Source organism: Aulonocara stuartgranti (assembly GCF_965226115.1).
Source record: "Aulonocara stuartgranti genome assembly, chromosome: 18".
Lineage (NCBI taxonomy): Eukaryota > Metazoa > Chordata > Actinopteri > Cichliformes > Cichlidae > Aulonocara > Aulonocara stuartgranti.
Window position 1 is genome coordinate 28,417,088 of NC_138954.1, and position 17,774 is coordinate 28,434,861.

The 17,774-nt window shown below is 40.2% G+C and overlaps 1 protein-coding gene across 2 annotated transcripts; it reads right to left on the bottom strand.

The window, feature by feature from the left end:
* Positions 1–498: 498 nt before the first annotated feature.
* ctdsplb (CTD (carboxy-terminal domain, RNA polymerase II, polypeptide A) small phosphatase-like b) lies at positions 499–17,161 on the bottom strand. Of its 2 annotated transcripts, XM_082513206.1 has the most exons (8): positions 16,388–17,161; positions 10,387–10,544; positions 10,142–10,174; positions 8,380–8,481; positions 7,686–7,742; positions 5,599–5,691; positions 4,910–5,095; positions 499–3,814 (listed from the first exon to the last, which is right to left on the bottom strand). In XM_082513206.1, exons 1-8 carry the CDS (start codon positions 16,461–16,463, stop codon positions 3,689–3,691), a joined length of 831 nt encoding a protein of 276 aa, XP_082369332.1. In that variant the 5' UTR covers positions 16,464–17,161; the 3' UTR covers positions 499–3,688. The 2 variants fall into 2 exon arrangements, with proteins under 2 accessions (XP_082369332.1, XP_082369333.1); XM_082513207.1 differs by lacking the exon at positions 10,142–10,174 and having other exon boundaries at positions 16,388–17,155.
* Between the last annotated feature and the right edge of the window lie 613 nt (positions 17,162–17,774).

The following is a 17,774-nucleotide window of genomic DNA, read 5'->3' on the forward strand; positions in this document are numbered from 1 at the left end:
ACTAGAAACCAGTTTGCAGTGAGCCACATCTGCCTTTCCCTAGAAGGAAACTACCTTGTGAACTTTGGATACACCCTATGTAAACAGTCACAGCAACGATGCACACAAACGGAGAGCTCCTGTTGAATGAAAACCTTTAGGAGTTATTTTACATCTTAATTGTGTAAAGTTGCTCAAAAATAGTTTGTACAAAAACGCATCGCAGGACTTCTTCCAACAGACAGCTATCCTTTCCACCGTCATCAGCTTCACAAGAGCGTTTGGTTGTTGCCAGACTGGCAGTTTTGTTAGTCAAAGCTCTAAATATCCACCGTACACTACCAAACAAACTGAGTTAACCATGTAGTACCTAAACAAGGTTAGCAGAGCCCAAAGGTTAATCACGCCGTTACCATCTTTCAGCTTGTTATAAGAAAACATGAACCCACCGCTGCCAGCTCACTAAGACAAAACAGAAACAGATGGTGTTAGTCTGATGACAGAAGACAGGCAACAATCCTCCAAAAATGTGCTTTTATTGTGACATGTCTGAAAGGAACGGTAAAAATAAATCAGGTCGACTGTAAAAGACAGAAAACGGTGACATTCTCAACTTTCAGTAAACATACCATATGAGGTACATCGGAGATGGTGGAAACCGCAGTCACGCCAGACTGAAGTGAGGATCTTTGGCCTTAATTCATGAACCACATCAGATGTGTGACAGGGGGCAGAGGAAGAAAAGAAAAAAAAAAAGACATGACAAAATTGTTTCAATGAAGCCATTTATTAAAGAAAATAAAGGGGGAGAAGGTGATGCTCAGAATGACATGCTGCCAAAGTAGGAAAAAAAAAGTGAGGAAATTGATTAAAAAAAATAAAATAAACTCAAGTGTTTTAGAACTTTGGTGTTAACTTAGTACAAAATGAAGAATGTGATTATGAGTGAAGTGACAAAAGGAAAAGTGAAAGGCAGCACACATGAACGAACATACACACACACACATGCTCACAATCGTCCCGATAGGTGGGACGAGACCTGACTTATTTTTCTTACCAAAGGCAAGAGAGCAGGAAAATACCAATCTGAAAGGATATAGGAACAAAAAGCTGGATATAATGGGTAATATGCAACTTTTCAAACCCAAATACTGACAACATGTAGGTAGAAAAATATATCACAATGATACAAACAACATTTTCAGAGAAAGGTCATCATTGAGAGGTTGAGAAGACCAAACGCTCCTTATTTAAAAACAAAAACATTGCACTGAAACCATCGTGAGCTGCACACTCGCAACACAAATGCTTATGCGAAGAGAATGAAAATGTCTGAAGGAGCAGCAGCCTTTTAACTGGGGGCGTAAAGTTGGAAATTATTAGTGTCTCTTAAATATAAACCCCATGACCCACAAACCAAGCAGTAAAGGTTTGTTGGAGGCAAACAATCCCTAGATGGCACCATAGAGCTTTTCACATCCTCCATTTTACTGTTACACAACCCACCAGAGCCAAATATGCTCTACATATATGGCTGATCACTTTTCGCACTCCATAAGAAAATACTAGAGATGATGCTAAAACAGGGAGGTGTAACCTTGGAAATAATGAAGAAACATTGCTTTGTGCCTCCACAGGCAGTAAGGCATTAATGCCATGATGAGGTTGTTCACAGTCCTGATGCAGTGCCCCAGTAGTGTTTCATTTAGAGCTGGACCCAAACATTGTTTTTGGAGGAGGGGGCTGTCTGGATGGGCCCAGACTGAGCACCCATCTGCAGGCTTGGAAGGCGTCCTTTTGCTCCACAACAGGGGTTTCTTACTATAGAGACACAGGTAACCACGTTTGGCTACCGTTTCTGAGATAAACCAATCAAAATTCAAGTTGTTTCAGCACTGCAACACTTACATGTCACCAGATCAAAAAACAAACAAGTAGATCTAAATATTATATGGATGTCCGGTTTCTGGATCCACTCATGTGGACAGAGAATGTTACAGTGGTCTTACTTTAACAAACCCTCACTGGTTAATTTATTCAAGTGCTCTAACCCAAGTGCCCAAACCACCCTCCCCCTCCAAAATAAAAGCGGTTATTGCCATGGAAGCTAATGTTGCAGCATTCGGTTTGCTGGGCTCCTCTCATATGTAGGCACTGAGGTGAAGAGCAGTTTAAAAAAGGAAGGGGAAAAAAGGAGTCTGGGAAAATAAACGCCACAGGTGGCATTTCCATTCGATTTTTTTTTTTTTTTTTTTAATTACGAGGGCTGGACAAGGGCAGGCCACCACTGTACATCAGGGGAATGGTGTGATTTAAACACTGTCCAGACTCTGACACTCAACCCTATTCTGTAAAGACACTGATGACATGGAAAAACTGAAAACATGGCACTCGACCTATTTGCTGTAAGATCCTGGACCAGTTTAAAAACACTAAAGAACACCTTTGCAAATGTGTACAATTTCAGAGGAAGTTCTGCCCTCTAAGGGTGAAGCTGCACCACTTGTGTGCATGCACACACACAAAAGTTTTTTTTTTTTTTTTTTAAAGTGATTAAAAGCTAGCCATCTGATCTTGTAATATTAAAACAAACAAATTTGACATCTATTTGTCAAAATAATAAAACCTATCATGTTATTCTTACAACTAATAGACTAACAGTTGTAGCTCAACCCTGGTACGGATATGAAGCCTGTTTTAAAAAAAAAAGAAAAGAAAGAAAAGTTCCTTATTTGGCAAATTATTAAAAAACAAACAAACAAACAAGGAAATGGCACATCTTTAGCCGAGCTTTCAGATGAAATTATCAAGCGCAAAGAACTACTGGACTTGCTGCAGGTGGGGCGTGAATGTCACAACTGCATACATCCTCCGTTTCCTAAAACAAAATCAACCATTTCTACTTATAATGAAAGCTGAAAGAAACAAAGTCACATCTATATAATGGCACAAGCTTACTGGGAAAACAGAAGAACACTATGAGACAACTGCCCAGCGTTTGATGACCAAAAAAAACAAAATAGTGAATTCAAACTTTCATATAAAGATATTTGTGTGTCCACTTTAAAGCATATCTGTATGTGAAAAGACCAGAGTACTCTGGAAATATGCCATGTAGAAAATATCTCCCCATATAAACAACAGTCACACAAGGCACTTCATTAAGTATGAAAAGAGAATCACAGTCCTTTCTACTACCAGAAATTGCCTGCATAGCAACAATATGAGGACAAAATCTTTTCAGACTTTTGTGTGGTACCACAAAAGAAGTCTCAGACAAAAAGTTGTTTTTGTTGTCGTTTTTTTTTTTTTTTTTTTTTTTTCCTTGCGTTTAAAATAAGCACTTCACCAAATAGTAAAACTTGGTTGATTTGAAAATAAAGATTAAAGTTCGTTCCTCTTAGTATTTTGTCCCCGATATTATCAGCTTAGGACACTCTACATACTTTCTGGTGTGGTTTTTATTATTTTTGTGAGACACAGTGCTCCTGGGATTTTGAATGTTTTTGTTTTTCTGATGGCACTCAGAAGGCAGCCGGTCGCCAGGAGATGAGATCAGAGACAGGGTTATGATGTTTTCCACAGTGAGACTCCAAGGCGTCCCCTTAGTGTGGGAGGATCTGCCCAAGTCTGAGAGATACGGTCGTAGAAAGGAACAGAGATCAATACAGGAGACTGGTGGGCACAGGCGGTAGTGTGGGCTGTCCTGCTACCTGCTCCTTAGATTCTGCAGGACTCCGTAAACCTCTTCTTCTTTGCTGAGTCCCTCAAAGAAAGGCAGCAGGTCCAGGAGTTCTGTGTCATTCATATCGTCAAACCAGGACTGAACTGGGACCTGAGGAGAGGCACAAACCACTGAAAGTTAGCCTTAAGATGTAGAGCTGAATGACAATTACAGCATAAAAATGCAGACACGTTAAGCAAATTAGGAAAAGTACACTACTGGAGAAAATGAATTCTAGTGCTCTTAATAAATTATTCTGATCCTGATTGATAAATACCACAAGAAACCAAAGAAATTATGTAACCGCTCAATAACATGATTATTTTAAAGACGAGAAGCAAGTACTTTAAAACAGAAACTAATCACTGACACACAAGTCAGAAACACAAAACTAAGTTGTATAATAAAAAACAAAACAAAAACAAAAACAAAGTACGAAATGTGATGGTGAGACAAAGCTAGAAAATGGTGTGGAAGATCAGTGACCAACTCAGCATGAGTCCAAAACACAGCTGCTGCAGAAATCAGAAGAAAGGCTGCAGAGGCCATCCTCCTAAAATGATGCCACAGGCAGTGAAATACCTACAGATACAGGTATTTTGCATAATGTCACACTCTATGAAGGGCTTCGGGAAGAAAATAAAACCAAAAGGCTTAAGACTGTCACGTCTGGCTCAGTGAAATGTATCTGGTGTAAAAATGGCCAGGATCACCAGAGACAGTGAAAACCAGAGGTGTGAGTGTGATGATGTGAAGCAGCATGAGAGCAAAAGGTGTTGGACAGACAAAGACACAAATGACATTTAATAGGCGGCACTGTGAATGCCTGAGGCTACACCAAAATACTAACTGCAGATGTTTGACAAAAGAGAGGATTATTCCAGCCAGGTGACGTTTCAAAGCACACTGCTAAAATTACACGAGATTCTAAAGAGAAAAAAAAAGAAAAAACTATGTCCTGTACAAGTATGAGGCTTATTTAAATCCAAAAGATCACTGCTGGGATATTTTCAAGAACCCCAGAGCAACTCAGCTTCTGCAGCAAAGAGCAGCTGAGCAGCTTTTTTCCCTCCTCTTTCTAACTTCTGTTGTTTTCCATCATCATATTCAGCATGCAACAGAAGGCTACTTTGTAGCAAGAAAAATTCAGAGTCTAACAGATGCAGTGCTGAATGTAACAAATATATTGGAGGATTGGGAACTCACAGCATTTTCTGGATGGAAAATATAAGAAGCAGGTGAATTATCAACAATGATAACATTGTGGAGTTCTCGCCCCAGCCGGCTAAGATCTTTGACGTAGTTGCCTCGGTGAAAAACACAGGATTCTCTGAAGAGCCGCGCTTGAAACACGCCCCACTGGTCTAGCAGGTCTGCCACAGGGTCTGCATACTGTCCAAGCAAAACAAACAGAGGAGAAGCAAACGGTTTTTAAAACAAGGAATATAATAAGACTAATATGACTTGTGAATGTTGGGACGATATACATCACATCTTTATGATCACATGTTTCAACTAGAAACAAAAACAACTCACAAAAGCTAAACGCTACACTAGGTTTCCAAAAGGAAGCAAAGCATGGTGTCCCTCATAACAGCACTTGATTAACAGGGAAGGTGCCACTATGCCATAACACAGAAAAGCGCATTCTAGCTTTTAAGGAATATCTGTTTCTAGAGAGGAATTATTCCCACAGCACAGTTTCTTTTGCTTCATTCATTACACTTACCCATGCATTACTGGCTAACATGATGGAGTGACAGATGCAGAGCATGATAACGGAGATGTAAAATTCAGAAAGCAGAAAATTAACGATGTTCACAGTTCCACAGGTACCACTGGCTTGTAACCAAAGCACACGTCAAAACAGAAAAAATGTCCACATTTGAACATACCTTGGCAAGACTGGCTGTGAAGAGCACACATTCAAATAGTTCTCCCATCTTTTGAAGAAACTCATCCACGTGTGGTCTTTTCAGCACATACACCTGCAAGATAGATCATCGCTTTTAAGACCAGGGGTCCGTTCTTCGTACCTCGCTAAGTAAGTTAGCTGGATTTGATTGTTGACGATTTCGCGTGATCTTGGATCGTTCGGTTCTCTGAAGCTCATCCGGGACTTGCTGTCATAGCAACAGATCCGTAAGCGTAAACCTGCTTGGGAGCAGGCTCACTTTATGTAAACAGGATTAGATCGCGGCCACTCAGGTATGTCCGCTTCATTTATACAAAAGCAACAGCGATATTTTACCACTGTTTTTCCATAAATAAATATTATCAATGTAACTAAAGATAATGGATTTGATTCTTTTATTGATTCCATACAGATACATACAGGTCATTTCCTAAAAAAAGGGAAATGTACTATTAATCATTCTATTTCATGTATTTGATTATTTCAGATGTAATTCATATGTTAGAGTAGTAATAGTAAATTACTTCGTGTAATCAAGATGAGAGACCACGGCTATAAAAGCGAAGGTGGATTTGGGAAGTCTGCCGCAGCCATGTCCTGTCCGTATACGCGAGCAGCCCATTGCGGAAGGTGCAAGATTGATAAGGAGAGTTCTCAGAATTCAGCGTATATTGCGGGACAGACAGGATCCTTTAGCTCAGCGCGACAGTGTGCTCATTGAGAGATATCGATTTTCCCGTGAGGGTATTATTTACTTAACCAACTTGTTGACGAGGGGGTGCAGGACCACCACCTGTCTTTTGTTGCTCTGCCCTTTTCTTGGTTGCTGTTATAAACAAACAGATTATTTCAGGGTCTCTTTTCAAGAGACTAAAAGCAATACAAGTGATAAATATTACCATTCTGTAGAATATTATATTTCACTTTTACTTGTTCCCATGTTCTAGTGGGTCCTGTCGTGGCTCTAATGTGAAAGAGGATATAATGTAATATAATATAATATGATATAATGTAATATAATATAATAAATTTACCCTACCGCCTACTGGTGTTGGCCAGAGGGGCCGATGGCGCGATATGGCAGCCTCGCTTCTGTCAGTCTGCCCCAGGGCAGCTGTGGCTACAACCTTAGCTGCCTCCACCAGTGTGTGAATGTGAGAGTGAATGAATAGTGGTATTGTAAAGCGCTTTGGGTGCCTTGAAAAGCGCTATATAAATCCAATCCATTATTATTATTATTATTATTATTATTATTATTTAATTACTTCCGAGTTTAATTTGTCAGCAACTTTCTGCCAGCCCTCTCTCCTTGCTTTTGCAGCCTTTGCAGTGTTCCCTTGGGTTTTAATTAAACTCTGAAACTCCTGAAATCCCTCAATCAAGAGTTCTTGCTCTGCTGCCGAAAAATACTGAGCGCGCTCCTTCGACATTTTTGCCGACCAATCAAAGGGTTGCCGATCAATGTTTCTACTATCGATGCGTAGCCCCTGTTAAGCCACCCAGTGATCTCACATTACTTCATCCAGCTGTACTAATCGTCAACAACAGGTGTGTTCGGAGAACCGGAATAGCGAGCTCAAAGTTGGCGCGATGATTTGATTTTGGATGTAGTAAGCGAGGTACGAAGAACGGACCCCAGATTTCAAAACAACAACAACAACAAAACAAACCGTGGTGTGACAGGAGTGTCAAACACTACAGATACATTATCTGTACTGAGGGCACTTTAGGTGAACAGTGTCATTTATAAGAAAATATATGCGAAAGCTTCAGGATGGCTACAAAATAATTCCTGTTACTCATTTCTGGAATTATTCAAAATGATCAGACTGTTTACCATGTCACATAACTTTAGATGCCCCCCCACATCCCCTTCGTACAGTGGCTGCCACCCAGTGCAAGTAATCACGAATAGGCCATCCAGGATACACACAGCCTATCCTGGATTACTTGAACTGGATAACAGCCTTTTCTTCAGGATCTTCACATCAGAACCAAATGGAATCCCCCCTATTAAAGAGACAAACTTCAATACAATTTATTAGTTTTTAAAGAAATCCACAATACCTGATGAACTGTACCATCGATCTCTACTGGGACAATGAAATCAGCGTTGCTGATAGGCTGTGGGAAGAAAATACAATTACTTTTGTCGTACTACCCCAACTGACCCCCAGAGGTCGTACTATTAACACAAACTCAATTTCCAGACTGTCTAATCTCTGAGGGCAAAAAAAAAAGTATGTTTTGCTACAACAACCTTTATCATCACTGCCCTCCTTTAACCTCTGTAGTAATTTAAGATAGCAGACAGAGCATTTGACCTCAGGCAGAAGTGGACAGCTTGAAGATTTAAAAAAAAAAGAAAAGAAGAAAGTGCACAGAAAGTATTCTTCAGTGCAAAAAAATATGTTTTATCGAATGGAGATGGTTGCCAACACAGCCTGGTTGTCTGCATTTTCCTGTTACAATCATGTACCCATTATAAGCCACAGTCAGTACTGTAATATTACGCTCGCTCACATCCTCTGCCACCTGCTCATCTCGTTCTTTTGTGTACACAGTGATGTCATGGATTCAAACAGCTTCAACTTCCTGTGTATCATTAGCGGAACTTTGGAAATAATGACAATGTATAGACATAAACTAAACAATGGTTTGCAGAAATATAGGCAAACCTAATATTGGCTTTTAGTTAAACCTGGTAGTAAAAGTGCTCATACTGTGCAGAATTTCAACAGTAGTTTTAGCCCCTTCTTACCTTAAATGAACTGTGGACAAGTGTTTCATCCAAGTCAATCACCACACACTTTTTGCCATAGTCAGATATTTTCATCTCTGGTAGGAGGTATTTGGCTGGCGGCTATAGGGAGGACAAGTCAGATAATGTCAGAGAGCAGTACATGAGAGAGAAGGACAGGCAGAGCCAAAGAGAGAACATGAATGCTGTACACTTTGCATTAAGTAAGGTTTAAGCCAACAAAAAGCCAAAACCATGTTAGAGGAGATAGTTTTTTGAAAAACCAACTGAGATCAGTGACACTACAGAATTCAAGCGAAAACAAACAAACAAAAAACCCTTTCATCTCTTTACATCTTTATTAGGTCAAGTTAGATTTCACAAATCTGTATCATGCATAAAGCTGTCTGCTGCTGTTAAGCCATCCTAATTTTGCTGGGATCAATCAAACTTAACTGTTAAGTTTGGAAATGCCAGTACACTATATGAGAGTGTGAAGTGAAGTGAGAACTATGGCTCAGTGCTGGAATTGACTGGATGCTCTTTTAGAATGAAATTATATCAAATCACTGTTGGTTATTCTCACCAACTTTTCCTTGGATGGGTCGCAGATCACCGAATCACATCTCAGTCCTTCCTTGAGTGTAGGGCTGTGCGATATGACCAAAATCTCATATCCCGATATAAGAATTCTATCGTCCCGATAACGATATAAATCACAAAAATGTAACATTTTCTGTAAATTCTATGAATCTCGGGCAGCTCGACTTGCGGGAAGTGTTTCCAGCTGCGCGTCATGTAGCTGGAGTCGAGTGTTTTAACCGATGCATGAAACGATACATTTTTAGACACAAGTTGTAACGGCCGCCGTTTTCTTTGTGAGCATTTATTACACAGCTGGCTGCGGGGAAAGTCTAAGGTTTATTTTTTTAGCACCTGGCGGCTCTTTTTTTACTTCTCATCCGTAAATAATCTGCTCTTTCACGTGATTCAGTTTATTTTGAAAAGTCTCAACAGGATCTTGAGCTTTATTGTGAAAGGTTTATGTGGAACATAAACAAGCGGACACGCGATCGTGTTACCGTCGTTGTTGCTAACCACAACGCATAAAAACAGGCGCTTGTCCATCCGTAGTGTGGTTATATTAAATATAAGAGAAAAAGAGAACTTTAAGAAATTAATATAGCCACTACAGTGACCATCAAAACTATGAAAAAAAATATTGCCGTAAACAGTTTATTTTGCGACACCACGAAACAAACTATAGCGTAAAATGAAACGATAGACGTTTTTATATCGTCATCCGATATATCGTTATATCGAACAGCCCTACTTGAGTGACAGGATTAATTACTTTAAGTCTGTAGCTGAGTAGCCAAACTGAAAGACTAGGAGCTAATGTTAATTCTCACTCTCAAAATTACTAAACTGCATAGATAAGTAGCACAATAAATGGTTTAATGCCTTGCGTAGAAGCTCCGGAGGCAATTAACAGAAACAGGTTTGCACTTAAAAATGTTAGCTGGTTAGTGTTACAGTGTTTCTGAGAGCATACAAACCACAAAATGTCACTAATGCAGATGAAGCACTGAGACATTAAACCCAAAGGTGCACGTACACCTTCTACGCAGCCAGACAGTGCTACCATCGGCTGAGAGTGAACTGCGGTACGGTAGCAGAGCTAGAGCTCTCTGAGGAGCAGTGGAGCCCACACAGACAGGATGTGCCACCAGCCCACTCACCCTGCATGCAAAGGAAAAGAAAAAAAAAAGGCAATACATACACTAGGGACAGGGATGACCTCGACCTGGTCACACTACAACACATACAAAAACAGGGTGAGGGATAGGAAGTAAAACAAAGGAGAAACCCCCCAAAAAACAATGACACATTGACAGAGATAGCACAAAGAGAAAATACTACTCACAAAAACAGACAGTTTACAACAGATGGAAAAGACTTGCAAACTGATATTTCTAGAGTTCTCAACAGGACAACAAGCAACAGTTTAGTGGTGGAACAGCTCACCTTGGGAGGCGATCCGTTCTCCTCAACTGGTGGAGGCGGGGAGCTGGCGTTGGTGTTGGTGGCTGGAGAGTCCACATTGTAGTTGCGGAAGCAGCAGAAAAACGTGCTGAAGATGCCTCGGCTCCTCTGCTTCTTTAGGCTGCTGTTTGACTGGGACGCTGGCAAAAATAACAGGAAGAGGGTGGAAGAATAGAGGATGAACAAGCGGATATGCAAACTGACGTTCTACGATAAAAACGCAGCAGGATGAAACTGTGCACCCTTTACATCTGAATATTTGCATGCCAGGGTGTAGATCCTGTTTTAATAAAACAGGCCATGTGTTAGCCACAAATTTTCCTAAGTGGCCACAGTGGTGTGAGCCATGCTGAATGACAATAGGGGAGACCTTTACAGTCTGATTAAATGGCATTAGGTTTTGTTTTGTGCGCTCGCCCTGGCTGAACCACTGATCAGAAAATAACTTAGGTGGCCGGGTGACCTCATCAGTCACACTCAGTGACAGTTCAGAGCATGCTCTGCTCCGATTCCAAATCGCCTCTCATTCCTGAACCACGAAGCGCGGCCTAAATGAGACACTGAGCTTTTATTAATAGTGACAACTTGGAGGGTGTACACACTTCATTCTTTTGTTCTCTCTCTCCTTTATTTTTTCGTATTTGCTTTTGTGGCTACCACCATTTTGAAAACTTGACTTGATTCCCTCCAACATTTCAACTGGCAGGTGAGTGACTGAAGCAGCCTGATCATGCACAAGAGAAGGAGGTGGGAGGCCCTCAGACCCCTCAGAGCCTATACAAGGCTGCATTCCTCTCCACCCATTCCCCCTGCCCAGCCCACCAGAATGCCTTTGCAACTGAAGACTGTGAAGAGTGAATAGCATTATGTCATGTCTTTTGGTATCTTGATATTGTGGCACTTTGTACTACAAACAAATGTGTAAATGTCTAAACAAAAAAACAAACAAAAAAAACCCCACATTCGGAGCAAAATATTTCTGCAACTTGCCATCTCTGTCTAGTGCTTTATTATAAAACAGTTTTGTGCATCAGAGGATGTTGAGACCACAAAAGCAACAACAATCTTTTAACATGTTAGGATGTGGAGCAAGCACATAATGCGTTTCAACAGATTAATAGCTCGCTCTTACAGTAAAGCTATCAGAAGCTGACTGACTAACAGCATGTCACAGCTACATTAAACACTTTCTGCACTCCCGAGCTTCTCTGTCATTTCCCTCTATCACTGTCTTCCAGTAATGTTAATTACAGCCTTTCAAGCAAGGGCATGTTTTACTGGGTATCTAAGTTGTATCTTATCAGTGCCATAAGCTCTTCCAAGTCGAGTGGACTATAATCTGCAGCCATCGACAAGGAAAAGAAACAATAACAACAACAACAACAGATTTATTGTGTCTTCTAAGAAAGCCGAAGCATGTGGATATCTTGCTACAACCCAATGTTTCAGAGAGACCCAAACCAGCAAAAACAACATTGTAACTACCACGAAATACCAAGGCAGCAAACACATTTAGAAATTTGTTTGGAAAATTACCAGCTTGAAAATGAAGAATGTTTTCTTCAGAAGTTTTCAAATTACTCTCTGTTCTCTGTGTTTTACAGGCTTAAGTTAAAAATACTCAAAGTGGCTACACTGAGCTCAGTTTTTATCTGGCCATAATCAGCAGCACAATTTTTTTTTTTTTTTTGCTTAAACAGGGCTTTATGTTTTCATTTCAGCTCTGTAAAACTGGGACAGAGAGGCAGTTGTCAGCTTCCTGTGACTCATCACTACAACCAGCCGTGGTACTGACTCCTGCACAAAGACCCTTAGCAAATTCACAGTCAGGAACAGAGCACAACTGTGTCTCAAATATATCACTCACCTGGCATAAAAGCAGAGCTGTAGTTCACTAATGAGGTGCTGAACTTCACAAGCACAAGTACCTTTACTCACAACACATTCCAGAAAAACAAACCAAACACCTTTTGGAAAGAGCAAAAATATTCCCAGTGTTGTTTGACTTTTCTCTAAGCTCAGGTAAGAGTCAGACCAAGGGACATGACCTCTCATTCTACTTGATAATTCTTTTGTTGTTTCCTAAACTGTTTCCATCAGATCACACTGAATCAGGAGAATGCCATGTGGATATTTTACACAATTGTCATTTCATAACAGTAGTCCGCTTCAAACACATTGACAGTACTGGAAATACTGTGTGGTATAAGCGAGACAGCTGCATGGGTGCATGTATACAACATTCAGGAGACAGCACCACGCACTGAATGCTCCAAATTATTAACTGCATTATTCCCCACACTGACACAATATGACATCACATGGACATTATACTAGTGGGCTGCAGGTTAAATACTGCCTAATGTCCGATCTGACTAATGTGGTAATTTGCTTCCATACATGCATCTCAGCTGAGTGATGAAAAAAGGTCAGCCATCCAGCGCACATGTGACAAAATCTACCGACTCCTGGGTGGGTTTGTGACTGTTGACACAGTCTACAGATTTGACCAAGGATTAGTCAAAGAGAAGCCTAAACAATTCCACACCACCTCCTGTAAACAGTGCAATCTCCAAGTTTCCACGGCAAGAGACGTTTTTCTAAACAACACCTTTCAACTCTTTCAGTACTGATACCTTTTTTCTGCTCTGTTTCTGTGTTTTTAAGACTGTTTTTAGATACAAGTAATAAAACTGTTGCATTGACTGTGAAAACCTATGCAGAACTGTTTTTTGGCCAGGCAGAAAACTGATCAGTAACCCATGAGAGAACCGATAGTCAGACTTCTGACCAGAACTGATAGTGCCATTAAGACTTTATTGATAGCCAACCCAAGTCCTGTGCTGTTTTTTGTTGTTGTTGCTTTTTTTTCTCCCTTTATTGAACTTTTCTTAGCGCGGAAAGGGGTCTTCTTTTAGTAGATTCCCCAAATGAAGACTTTTAGTAGCTTAAGTGAGGATATGTGGATACTCCACTGCCGTGAGTTTGCTATCACTCTTTTGTAATGTGCAGCCCGCTTTAAAGCAAACAAAAAGATCCTGGCATTGGCAACTGATAAGCTTGTAGGCTTATAAATCCCATGGATTGGAAAATGTGAAACTGGCTGAGAACTAAATGGGACCAAAAGAATTAAGACAGTATTTTAAACTACAACTAAAAAATGTATTCCTGCAATTTTCCCACTAAATTTTGATTCCATTAGTAACCACAGAAAAACCAAAACTTATTAAAAATTGAATGCATAGTACAAAATATAAGTAATTTCCAATAGATACATATATTTTGGTGCTTTTCTAAACTATTATTAATATTAATCTTGACAAGTTTAATGCTTGGGAAATATTTATATCCTATTTTGCTAATCGAGGACTTAATTAAAGCTAAATCTGTAGCATATTTGAATGTATTTAGTGCTTCCTTCTTTTTATTTAAATTCAATGTGTTCATGAGGTTAAACAAATATAGACAGGAAACCCCAGAACTTAATAGCAGAAGAGGCTAGAAGAGGGCTCAGTCAAGGTCACCCCATATGAATCAATCTTCCAACACTATTAGCAAGGAATTTATCGTAACAGTAAATGGATCATGTGTAACACTCCATCCATCTCACAGACATATTAATAAGATCTCATTACAACAATCTCAGCTGAGTGGCAAGTTTAAGTTGTTGAAATCAACAAGACTCTTCAAATTCAAGAAAAAGACCCACAGAAATCACTGCTCTGATGGCCTCTGTTTGGAAATGAAGAGCTTTTTTGTTTTTGTTTTTCCCTTTCAAAGTATGTCTGTGACAACACAGAAAATGATCACTGTCATCTTACAATTAGTTACACTTGGCTCTGGGGTTAGTGCCCTTCCCAGCAAGACTGTAGGTCTATATATAGGCTGCTGCTGCTGCTTGGGAGCCAAACCAGTGTGAGAGGCAGGCACATGTTGTAAGACAGCCAGCAGAGGAACATTAAGAGCAAAGGTGGTCAGTTTTTGCCCAGACAGTTTGGCGCCTGTTCAGGCTATTGGAAGACTACCTATTTAATTCCTTTAAGACAGATGGCCGCATGGGCTACATGTTAGGTGATCTCCAATAGATAGATGACAATCTGACTTTGTATTTACATTAGAAAATGTGTATAGAAATAATGCTGTTAAATATTTATAGACTTTTTAAATTATGTGATTATAAACTTCCACCAAGTGCCAAATGTGGACAGTTTTGTTTGGCAAAATATTCTATTCTATATAAAAATTCTATTCACAAAACTGGCTGCTAATTAGGAAAGAAAAAAGAAGAGAGACTGAAATAAAAACAAAAAAACAAGTGCTGTTACCACATGTTTGTTGTAATTTATATGCACAGTCCTTCTGTCCTGCCATCTGTTTTGCCCCACCTGTATCTTGTGAAGACCCACCTGCACCCTATCTGACTTTTTTTTGCAGATTCTGAAATTGAATTGCCATTTTTCCAGATTAAGAACAAAGGGGAGAAAGGACAAAGACATATACAATTGTTATAATGATTATATTATTTGTTGTGAGAAGCGAGCATCCACGTCACTGCTCTATTTCATCCGGTAACTCAACTGTGTCTTGTTGCACGCACACTCTCGCACCTAGTCTTATATTATTTCATGCAGCAACCCAACACACAAACAATGAATTCTAGCAGAGTGAATGCTTGTACTCGACCGCCTCTGTTGGCAAACACACTGAAATCATACTAAAATACTACCTGGGTGCAGTAAAGTGCATGTCTTCAGAAGCAGACCAACTATCTGTAACAGGCTTGCTAAACATGGTATATGCTTACTGATCTAGTAAGCTGTCTTAACACTGTTATATCACCGTAGTGGCATATGATTAGTTTAATTGCCATATAACTCCACCTTAAGTGTTAAACTCCAGCACACATGCAAGAATAACCTCCCAAGACAACCCACGTATATTCAAGTGACACAGAATCCACAGCAGTTACTCTGGGTCACTTTTATAGCTTACAGGCAAATGCATTGTTGTGCTTCAAAGACTCAAGTTCTCACATTACTGATGGTCTGAGAAGAGAAGTTTGAGATGTGATATTGATACACACCCTATGCACCAGGGTGACCCGGTGCATAGGTAAAGTGTCAAAGGGCGCCAGGAATGAGAATCACTGGATATTAGGAGCTATGGGCTTGTGGAGAAGTCATTCACGTTTAAGCAGCACTTAAAAAAAACCCAAAAAAACAAACCCATCTATTACAGAGGACAGAATATTGTTTAGAAGTGATACATATAGGAAAAGACCTAAAACTGGAGGTTAATTTCACTGCATAACACACAAACCTCACAAGAAACAATAAGCGCGGATAAAACAGTTTCACTGTTTACATCTCAGACAAACCGAATAAGTTTCCCATAAGCTGCACAGATAGCTTCGCTATGTGCATGAAGTAAAACTGAATCGATACACAACACCAGCAGCACAGTTCTCTTTAGTCCGCGTATTAGCTTCGTCCTTAGGAACTTCTTGCCAATCTCAATCCAAACCACCGAGAACTCGATCCATACATGAATCAACTCTCAGAGCTGTCAGATCATATGGTCCCGTTATATAGTCCAAACGCATAAAGAGAAGTGTACTTTCCAGATGTATTATTGCAAATACTTTTACAAAATATGCGTTAACTTGATGCAGACAGTGAATTTTCGTTAATGTTAAAAGGGAAAAAAAAACGCGCTGGAGCGCTTTTCATTTTGAAAACGCAATGAACAAACGTTATCCTAGTTGGAGAACTTACCCGGGCAAGGCCCCACTGACAAACTTGTTGCGTAGTTGAGTTTTTTTTCTTTTTCAACAAAAGACGTGTTTCCATCTTTTCACACAAAGGCAACTGAGGTCTTTAACAACTACAACAGCTAGCAAGTGCAAATAAAAGCTAACGTCAACAGAGAAAAGTAGTCAGCCAGCTAGCATTAGTTATGTACCGTAAATTGACTTTTTCCTTACCTTTTTCCTGGTTAAATGATATTATTTCCTCCTCCTTGGGGTTAGAAACTTGGGTTATTATGGACATGTGGTCCATTTAGACGATTGGTTATTCCTGTTTTAGTTCCCACAATGTCAATAGTACAAGCGCGCTTGCTTCCTTTGCTAGCTACTGTTAGCTAGCTGTTTAAGATGAAGGTAACCAGCTAGCCCACGAAGCCAGGAAAGCGTCCGAGGCGAAGGGGTTGTGGCAGCGGTGGTAGCCAGCCAGCTAGCACAGTGGTGAATGGAAGCCAGATAATGTCTGTCATTTATGGCTTTCCGAAAACTACCATCGCTACAAACAACTATGTTTGTGGGCAACACGAGGAGCGTGCGTGACTATAAAAAACAAATAAATAGAAAAGACGCTGAAATTGCTAACTAACTGAAGTTAGCAAGTAGCTTAGGTTAGCGAGTTAGCCGCAAACCTTCGATTATCCAAAATGCGAGGCCGTGTCTGGAGCACCGCTGAAAATACTTGGAAGCCCAGATGGTTGTTCTAGTTCAAAAAAATGCAACGACCGCAGGTTGTTCGGCGTTAAAGTTACCAGACACTTTTAGGCAGTCGGTTCATATGTGCTGGCCCTACATTCCCTGTGCAACATGGAGGCTTTATGTATTTTGAGTTGCATCTGAAGCGGGGGCACCGTGAGTGGGAGGGGGCGGTTTGTTTCTGTGATGGATTCTCTCAGGCAGGCAGCACAAACTCGCCGCACTACATTGCTCAAACCATGCAGCTGGCTGGACGCGGGTTTCTTGGGCTGTAATTACTGATGTCCGCAGGCAACAGACTCTTTACTATTAGCATTTGGGGGGAAAAACTCTCCCAAACAGAATATGCTTAATGGGGCCGTTTATAGTGACACTAAGCTATCGATTTAACACTGCTCCCAGGCAAACAACAAACCGAGCAAATACTTGACGTTGATCCAAAAACCCCTGGTATTCAGGCACCCTTGTCATTTTTAATAAACCGGGAGCGACACCTAGTGTCTAAATGACAACAATGCTGCCTTAGTAACTATGAAACAGCGCCTGCATGCATTCAATCCCATCAGTCGCAGTGTGATTTGGAGTGGGTGGTTTCTTGACAAATGACATTTTATGTTGTGAGTGATTAAAAATAGAAAGACTCAGATGTGATGTGTGTGTGCTGAAATGGGAAAGCACTGACTAATATATGAAAATTCCCCAAATCCCTTAGGCATTTAATGCGTTTTATAATATGGCGGTCTTCGACGATATCACAGAGTAGGCCTACAGAAAATTATTTTTAAAAACAGAAAAAACCCAATTTCTTTCAAATTGTAGAAACATTGCCTTTGTTGCATCTAACCGGAAAACGTGAAAGACTTGGGTCTGTAAC

What these genes read in the sequence shown, in the direction of transcription:
- ctdsplb (XM_082513206.1), bottom strand. Translation starts at nt 16,463, where the DNA reads ATGGACCACATGTCCATAATAACCCAAGTTTCTAACCCCAAGGAGGAG. An exon ending in AGGTCATCCCTGTCCCTAGT is followed by an intron (nt 8,482 to 10,141) that starts GTATGTATTGCC and finishes TCCTCCCTATAG; the next exon opens with CCGCCAGCCAAATACCTCCT. An exon ending in TTGTCCACAGTTCATTTAAG is followed by an intron (nt 7,743 to 8,379) that starts GTAAGAAGGGGC and finishes TTCTTCCCACAG; the next exon opens with CCTATCAGCAACGCTGATTT.